This window comes from Copadichromis virginalis, linkage group LG18 (genome assembly GCF_057382275.1).
Source record: "Copadichromis virginalis isolate Kocher_CV1m ecotype Utaka linkage group LG18, C_Virginalis_male_GT1.1, whole genome shotgun sequence".
Lineage (NCBI taxonomy): Eukaryota > Metazoa > Chordata > Actinopteri > Cichliformes > Cichlidae > Copadichromis > Copadichromis virginalis.
In genome coordinates this window covers 38,312,448-38,321,454 of record NC_140635.1, presented here as the reverse complement: position 1 = coordinate 38,321,454, position 9,007 = coordinate 38,312,448, and the positions used below count along the sequence as shown (strand labels likewise).

General features: G+C 38.5%; 1 protein-coding gene across 2 annotated transcripts; it reads right to left on the bottom strand.

Annotated features, from left to right (window-relative positions):
* Positions 1-3,136: 3,136 nt before the first annotated feature.
* Positions 3,137-8,389, bottom strand: LOC146688601 (ATP-dependent DNA helicase PIF1-like). Of its 2 annotated transcripts, XM_085438970.1 has the most exons (4): positions 5,570-8,389; positions 3,912-4,028; positions 3,692-3,795; positions 3,137-3,587 (listed from the first exon to the last, which is right to left on the bottom strand). In XM_085438970.1, the coding sequence occupies exons 1-2, from the start codon at positions 8,360-8,362 to the stop codon at positions 4,023-4,025; spliced, it is 2,799 nt and encodes a 932-aa protein (XP_085295096.1). In that variant the 5' UTR covers positions 8,363-8,389; the 3' UTR covers positions 3,137-3,587; positions 3,692-3,795; positions 3,912-4,022. The 2 variants fall into 2 exon arrangements, with proteins under 2 accessions (XP_085295096.1, XP_085295097.1); XM_085438971.1 differs by lacking the exons at positions 3,137-3,587; positions 3,692-3,795; positions 3,912-4,028 and having other exon boundaries at positions 5,556-5,650; positions 5,973-8,389.
* Positions 8,390-9,007: the final 618 nt, after the last annotated feature.

Below are 9,007 nucleotides of genomic sequence, written 5' to 3'. Positions count from 1 at the left end.
TCATGAAACTTAAACTGGAACTGAAGAAAAAGTATAATAGATATTGAAAAGATAAATACAAGTTGAATAGTTGAATGTCTTGTCTTCGTTTTAAAGTTTGAATGGTGGCTCTATGTCAATGTATGTGGAAGTAGTAAGAGTTTAAAAATGAGTAAGTTGAATGAGAATTTGAAGGGTCTCCCCATTGAAATACATGGGAAATTTTTGTTGAATAAAGTTGAATAAAATTAAAAATATAAATGTTAAAAATGAGAAAAATAGAAGCAGTCATGTCCAAAATAATAGGAATCTAACGATGTTTGAATGGTTTTTCTAAGTTGAACGGTTTTGAAGGAGTTAGATGCCAAAAAACGTACGGAATATGGAATAATAATAAAGATTTGAAGAACAATACTGTGAATGCTTTTCAAGCATTCACACTAACTAGAAAGTGCATTTTCTGAAGAAACTGCAGTGTGAATGCTTGAATCTGAATGTATGGACTGAAATGAATTAATTGCTGAATTTTGAGTTAAAAATTTTGAATGAGATAAAAAAAAAAGTCCAAATTTAACCTGAAAACAAAAGTGCTGAACTGCTAAAAGCTAAAGGTTAGACAGAAGAAGTTGGAAAAAAGCTGAAAATGTTTTAATTGTAAATTAGAAAACCCTAAGAAATGAGAAAGGAACATTTAGAGTCAGAAAACATCTGAATGAATATTAAAAGGTCATATTCTTTGAATCACTGAATGACTAAAATGTGATCCCTCCACTTGGATCCACACAGTTTAAAAAGTTTACATCTCTGAGCTTTGAAAGACAAGATGTTGGAAAGAGAACAACGTTTTGAGGGTAAAATGATGGCTGTAACACTGTGGACACAGCAGCAGTTGAAAGAGAAGTGTTTAAGATGAATCTTGGCAGAGTGAGAGAGAGAGCTTGTTAAGCAGGCAGGTGTGAGCCTGGTTGCTATAGTGACCGCACCCAATGGCTCCATACACACGCACACAGACATGCACCTCACTTTTGCTGCTTAAAATGAACAGAAAAGTCAGGCCGAAACAAATCGCTCCCAAATGAAAAGTAAAAGTCGTATTGACAAAATTCTTTCACCGTGAGCGACAGCAATGTCTAGTCTACCTAATTCTCAGTTTTCATGCCTGTGGAGCTTATTATATGGACATGGTGACAGTGGAAAGACACCATGCTCTTCTGATTTTCAAACGAACCTTCTGAGCCATTTTAACATTAGAGTCTATGGAAGAGTTGGAGGGAGGAGGCTGTGCATTGGTGACATTTATGAAAGAACCATAACACCTAGGACAATAGTAAACACATTGGATGAAAGAGGACAGCCATGGCTACGTTTTGAGGGTAAAATCATACCTGTAGAGCAAACGCTGCGGACACAGCAGCAGTTTTAAAAAAGATTTTAAGATTAATTTTTTTGCTCCTCTCACTCTAGCAGTTGAGCTGCCTCACTCTAGCCCCAACATTCCGTCCCATACACACCCATTATAAATTTTGAAACGGGTGAAAAAACATCATGAAACTTAAACTGGAACTGAAGAAAAAGTATAATAGATATTGAAAAGATAAATACAAGTTGAATAGTTGAATGTCTTGTCTTCGTTTTAAAGTTTGAATGGTGGCTCTATGTCAATGTATGTGGAAGTAGTAAGAGTTTAAAAATGAGTAAGTTGAATGAGAATTTGAAGGGTCTCCCCATTGAAATACATGGGAAATTTTTGTTGAATAAAGTTGAATAAAATTAAAAATATAAATGTTAAAAATGAGAAAAGTAGAAGCAGTCATGTCCAAAATAATAGGAATCTAATGGTGTTTGAATGGTTTTTCTAAGTTGAACGGTTTTGAAGGAGTAGGCTTTCAAAAAACGTACGGAATAAGAAAATATAATAATAAAGATTAGAAGAACAATACTGTGAATGCTTTTCAAGCATTCACACTAACTAGAAAGTGCATTTTCTGAAGAAACTGCAGTGTGAATGCTTGAATCTGAATGTATGCACTGAAATGAATTAATTACTGAATTTAAGTTAAAAATCTTGAATGAGATAAAAAAAAAACCCGAATTTAACCTGAAAACAAAAGTGCTGAACTGCTAAAAGCTGAAGGTTACACAGAAGAAGAAGTTGGAAAAAAGCTGAAAATGTTTTAATTGTAAATTAGAAAAACCTAAGAAATGAGAAAAGAAAATTTAGAGTCAGAAAACCTCCGAATGAATATTAAAAGTTCATATTCTTCTAATTGAAATGAACTTAAAAGATGAACAAACATTCTGCAGAAAATACAAACTTTAATATACAGCATGATGTTTTTCAGACATATACACATGTGTATATCATGTTTAATAGTATTACATACATCAATTTGTTTTGTATGTCATAGAAAATAACATAAAAATCTTAAGTCATATTTTACAGCTTCTTTCTGAAAAGGACTGGTAGAATAAAGAAAAATAACTAAATTAAATAACTAAATAAAAAATAATGAGCAACATATGAAATACATGAAAATTCAACTTTTAAAACCACAATCCTGAACCTTTAAATTGTGTTGGTTTCTTAGAACATGGCTGAACAGCTGTTTCTATCGGTCTACTTAATCTTCTGATCTGTCTACACATCTTTTTATTACTCATTCTTTTTTATGTTTTAATGTAAACAGAATCCACACAGTGGTAAAAGAGAACTGTATAGAGATTTGTGAGTAAACTCAAATGAAAGCCTAAGGTGGTGACACAGTTTAACACATGCAAATAATCAAATAAACACATTAGTCCTTTTTGTGAACATGGATAAATAAGTATCAATAGTTTACAGCATTGTTCAGCCATGCCACTAAATGCTTTTTTACACATTGTTTTAACCTGGGCTCAGACACAAAGTCCCAAATTTAGTTAGTCCCTGACTTTGAGTTGTGGTTATGACTAATTATTATACACAAGGCTTTATCTATCTAAACTCTAAGGACACAAATATGAAAAAACCTATACTTACCAGCTGATACCCCACACTACACACTAGGTGTGCCATGTGACCTGAAACTTTGGTACAAAATCATCATAATCATTCTGTTAACACTGTTTTTTAACACTGTTTGTGTTGCTGTTCAGCAGTTTAAAATGTTTTGATTGGATTACATGGAATGAATTTGAATTTTCTTGGGGGTTTTTGTATGTGTTTCGTTCTCAGCAGATTTTTTCTTCCATACTGTTGAATTCCAGTTACCACATTTCTGGTCATATGACATCCCAAGTGCCCACTTAAAAAAATCCCCACAGTTAATTCAACATTAAAACAAAATAAAAAAATGTTAAATAAATAAAGGTTTGCTCTGTGATGAAATATTAAATAAGCATACATTGTACAGAGCACTAACAATGAAAACAATCCTTTAGCCTGTTGATCAGAGAGAGGCAGTCATTATGTCCATTTAAAACCTGTAATCACAGAGCACAATGTTTCTGTGAAACTATGAAGTCCCATATGATCCTCATCATGTCCAGTGACTTCAGAGTGGATCCTCCCTGTCATCCGGCCAGTGTTTGATGTGTGGCAAGCAGCACAGAAGCAGGATAGCTGAGGACTTTAAAAGAAGAGCAGAAAACGGGAACATATGTAGTTGTAAATGTAAATATCAGTGATACTTGTCTTGTCAAAGGGAATAAAATAATGAAAATGTTAACTTACACACTCATTTAGAGAGGATCTTGACACTGCACAGAGGAGGCACAGTCAGTCTGACAATGATGGTGATCTCCAGGGATGTTTTCCTGCAGCAACATTCCTGCCAACTGGCCGTATGATCCAGAGTAGTTGGTTTGTAATGAACAGAAAGGTGTATATGTTAGGTAGTGTGCACTCAGAGCTGGTCCTAAGAAACAAACACATCCTGTAATAAACTGAATACCTGTAGTAGTGCTGCTGCAAATATGAAGCCCTTCTATCATGAGTGGTTTCAAAGAAGGTGTTTTGGAGGCTCGGTCACAGAAACTGTGCAGTCTGTTCAGTCCTGAGTGTCTCAGCTCTGATGGGGATGGATCACAGAGGGAAACACCTGAGTACAGACATTACAATACACTCTAACACTCCTAAGGTCAAGTGAAAACACAATTTAAACACTTTACAAAGAATGAATACATGTTTTCATGGAAATTATGTCATTAACCCTTTTTGTTGTGAGTAAATCTCACCGACTGCTTGTGGGACAAGCTAGAAGGAGGACTTATCACAGAATGTCTCCTGTGCTCCGGATGTGAAGTCTCACGCTCTGATCGTACGGCGATGAAGATGGTGATGATGAAGCCTCTCTGATCTGTGGCATTACAGTTTCTAGCTGCTATGTGCTTCACACTGTTGGATCTTACATGTGAAGCTTGGAGAAGACACAGGAGGACTGTGTCTCTCTTAAAAAAGAAAAAGAAAAAAGGAAACCTAACACCCCCCCCCCCCTCAGCTCCCACCGTAACCCCCCCCCCCCCCCACTCAACTCCCCAACCTCACACCATCCAATGTCTATACAAATGTAGGGTATCAGCTGGTAACAGAAAGCAAGTGTTACATATGTACTACTTATGTAACACTGCTGAAACATTTCTGGCCAGAAATGTGCAGTTATCAACCCAGACCCACCCTAATAAATGCACTGGCCGAAACATGATAAAAGCTCATAAAAATTTATGTTTCATCGAAAGATTTGTCCAAAAATATAATCGTATACTTTTGAAAAAGTTTAAAGTTTATAACAAACCAAAATAATAACATTTTTGTAAATAGTATTTCAAAATAGAGGCACACATAAAGTGGCTTAACTGTCATTATTGCTGTAATTAGGTTTGTTTGTTTGTTTGTTTGTTTGTTCTTTTAAAAAGCAACCTTTAGTCATTATTGTTCTCTCAGAAACAATGAAGAAGCTGTTGAACATTTATGTGTTGTGTAGGCAATCCTCTGGTCCACCCTCCCTCCCTCCCAGCCACAGTGAGACTGGGGCAGCCTGGCAGGATGTTGAAGCCTGGCTGCAGAGAGGATATGCCTACACTATTCATTTTAAACTACTATATTTGATTTTTCTGACATTTATAGGTTACTGTTAGTGAATTTTAGATTTTCTGTAATAAATAAAATTGTCATCTTTTACTGATATCATTACTTAATTCATGTAATTGTATTTTATGTAAACAATTCAACCATTATACTGCAATGCAGGGCGTCAACTTTTAAATATCGCTCTACTTTCTTAAGTCATTCAAAAATATAGAAATTACTTACTGTATTCAAAGATCTAGATCATGAATCATCACAGGACAATACACAGTATACTGGGTCATGGTAACTATGGTATGTCTTCATGACTCCAGAATGGAGACATCGATCTGACTGAGAAATGAAAATTAGGTCAAGCAGTGTGTTCTTCTCTGTGGTAGGGGCAGTGATGACCTGTGCGTATCCCCTAGACTCAAACAGCTCCAGGATTGGTTTGTTTGCACTGGATAAAACATTCTCATTAAAATCACCACAAACTATGATGGGATGACAGTCCATGATCTCCAATGAGTCTAATAGGCTTACCAGGTTTTTCAGGAATGGCCTCAGAGTGTAGTCTGGAGGTCTGTATACAACTGCAATCAGAGCACTGACTGGTGCTTCAACCTTTAAAGCCAGAAATTCAAGGTCAGTTACATTATGGATGTACTGTTTTTCATGCACTTGAATGTCACTTTTCACATAAACAGCAACTCCACCACCACTTCTGTTTGCCATCTGGGGAAAGTTTGTGTAGGACAGGTGTCTGTTGCGTTTGAACAAATTGTAATTTTCCAAGTGGAGACTCTCTGCGACAAAAGAGCCCCGCAGGTGTGTTTCTGTTAGGCACAAAACATCTGCTAGACACAATTCATGGTGACTTTTGATGTCATTAATGTGAGCTGGCAGTCCCTCTGTATTATGATGAACAATGGTGAAAACCTCTGACCTGCTCAGTGTTTGCCTCACGTGTAGAAGAGGCATCATGTCATCAAGGTTGGCTTGTCTCATGTTCTCAAGCGCTGCAGTGATTTCTGGGTTGGTGAATATTTTTTTCTCTTCCATATCAAGAAGATACAGTCCACTGAGAGACGTCACTCTACTGACAGCTACGTAGGCCATGCCGGGCTCAAAAATGCTCTTAAGAGAGACAACAGCTGATGTAGTTGTCATACCCTGTACCTTATGTATTGTACATGCAAAGGCCAGCTTCACTGGGAACTGTCTTCGTACCACTCCTTTCTGCTTCAGATTCTCCTCTGCTCTCTCAATGTACACCATGTCGTCTGCTGGTGTGCGGTTATTCTTTCCAGATGTCTCATTATCCATTTTAAGTCCAAGCTTGATGATGTGTTGGTCGTTTTCAGAGTGAACTACTCTAAGTAGTATTCCAAAAGCTCCATTAACCAAACCATTTTGTATGTCAATGTTTCTGGTGAGCATGACACGAGCTCCTTCTGCAACTTTCAGTGTGTCTGGTAACTCGTTTTTACCTCCTTTCAATGGTCTGTCTTGAAGTGCCATTCTGCCAGTTCTAGGATCTTTTCTATAATCATCTGCATGGATGTCAATGATATGAGTGTGGAGCAGAGCCAGTGTTGCAGAGTTGTGTGCATCCACTTCTTTATTAGTTGCAAAAATGTGCAACGCATCAGTTGGACAAAGGGCTGGTTCAGTTATGGCCTGTGACAACAAATTTCTATCTGCTTCGCAAAGCTCATCCAACTTTCCTTTCACACGAATTCTGTTCAGCATCTCTGCAAAGACAACATCATCTTTCTGACGCATAATCTCAGTCAGAGTGATCATCTGAAAATGCTCCCGCCACAGGTCGATCTCAGACGGGTCGTGCACACAGAGAGGTTTAGACTGTCGCACTGGGGGTAGCTGATAGAAGTCTCCGACAGCAATGACTGACATGCCTCCAAAGGGTCTCCGAGTCCCTTTGATCTGTTTGAGTCTTGCATCTACATATGCAAACAGATGTCTTGACACCATAGACACTTCGTCAATGACGATTATTTCAGCATTCAAAAGTTCTGATCTGACTTCATCCAGCTGATTGCCAAGTCCCTGAATGGGAGGTTTTAAGCTTCTAGGCAGCTTGAGAAGAGAATGCAGTGTTGTTCCAGAAATGTTAAAAGCTGCAGTCCCAGTGAAAGCAGTTAACAGGACAGTGGGTTTTGATATGTCAACGTCGTCTGCATATCTGGGCACTTTGCTCAGTATCTTAGATGCTTCTGAGTAGATGCATTTGATAAGATGTGATTTTCCTGTTCCAGCACCACCATTAATATAAAAGAAAAACTGCTCTGGATTTAGAGCACAGACTCTTTTAATGCACCAGTCTCTAACTGCATAAAATATGCAGGCTTGCTTCTTGTTCAGATTCTGAAACATCTGACGTAACAATGTGGGATCAATAGCAGGGGGTTCCCTGATGGCTCTGACTTCTGTTGAAGCATCAGCCTGACGGCTGTAGTCGGGCACATCTTCCTGTTCATTTTCATTGTCTCGCTCTCTTTCTTGTTCAACAAGTGGCAACCTTACGAGATCTGATTCAGGTGCCAGATTACACCATTCGTCAGTCACACCTCTGTTCTGCTCATATTCCTCAACAGCGCTCTCGATCTCCTCACTGTTTTTCTCATATTTTTCTCTGTTTCTTTTGACAATGTGTTGCACGTACTCAAGATGGTCAGTACCTGGTAGCTGTACACAGCCAGCACCATAGAAAGCCTGATAGGTTGGCAACGATGGTGTTTTCAGTTCGTGGTCTGAACGATGAGGAAGGTACAGTTTAAGCAGTCTTCCGTAATATTGCTCTGGATGTTTTTCTTGTGAGCAGCGGTGAAATCTGATGATAGCAGGCTTATTGTTTTTGCGCCTTTGCACAAACCCCATCTCATTGAGAAGGGGCAAAACATCTTTACCTTTTTTCTGTTGGCCATAGACAATCCTGCAAGTAGCAGCAAAGTCTGCCATGCACATCTCCTCATACTCTGGTGTTTCAGGTCTGGCTTTGTATTTGTCATTCAAAGATGTCATCCAAACATTGGAAGACTCAGGTGTTGTGTTGTCCAGAACTGACAGGGGACGACTCATTTTCACAGGATTATCATCAGTTGGAATGAATATTACAGCACGTGAGCATTGCTTCATGTGAAGACCACATGCACGAGCAACACACTCCTGTGCACTGATCTCTCGCTTCTTTGAATATGCCTGCATGACGGCTCTCATTTCATCGCACTCATTTACACTGTCTTTATGGGAGTTCTCAATGACAGTTTTCAGGTACTCAGATAGCCCGCCCTCTTTTTTTGATATATATTTCATTAAATAATTTGCAGCACCAAAAGCATCTAAAACAAAGCTTGTGTCGATATTACTGTTCCAGGCTTCAAGCAGATGTGGATTATAGCCGTTTATCCAAGAGTCTTTTGGATCACGCTTTAGTATGATCGTACTCCTCATGTTCATTTTATTCAGGTATCTCTGATATTCTGCATGTGTCAACTTGCATCTTTCCAAGAGCTGCTCTAAACTCATGGAAGCAGTTTCAGGTTCATTCAGCAGCTGGTTCAGTGGTCTGAGCTTGTTCTTTGCCGTTTCTACTTCCAGTGCATCATCCTCACTGGGTCTTGTGATCATTGTCTCATTGCAGGGTGGTTTGGGAAAACCAAAACGGCACCCGGAGCTTAAACTCCTAAAGCACGTCTTTGTGTGGTTCTTACTGTGTTTTTGCACTTCTGTTACTTTTTTGTACAGTTCAGGTTGTTTATGTGGATCAGGCAGCTGAGCTGTGATGTATTTGTTTATAAAATCAAGAACAGTTTGCTCATCATCCTCCTCAAACACAGGAGCACCTTCTACCCACAGGAGGCAGTGTATGTGTGGGCTTCCTCTGTGCTGAAACTCAACTCTGTAAAAGTAGTCAATGACTTTGCCAAGTGGCTCTGCGGGAGATAAGAGTAAATCTCT

What these genes read in the sequence shown, in the direction of transcription:
- LOC146688601 (XM_085438970.1), bottom strand. Translation starts at nt 8,362, where the DNA reads ATGAAATATATATCAAAAAAAGAGGGCGGGCTATCTGAGTACCTGAAA.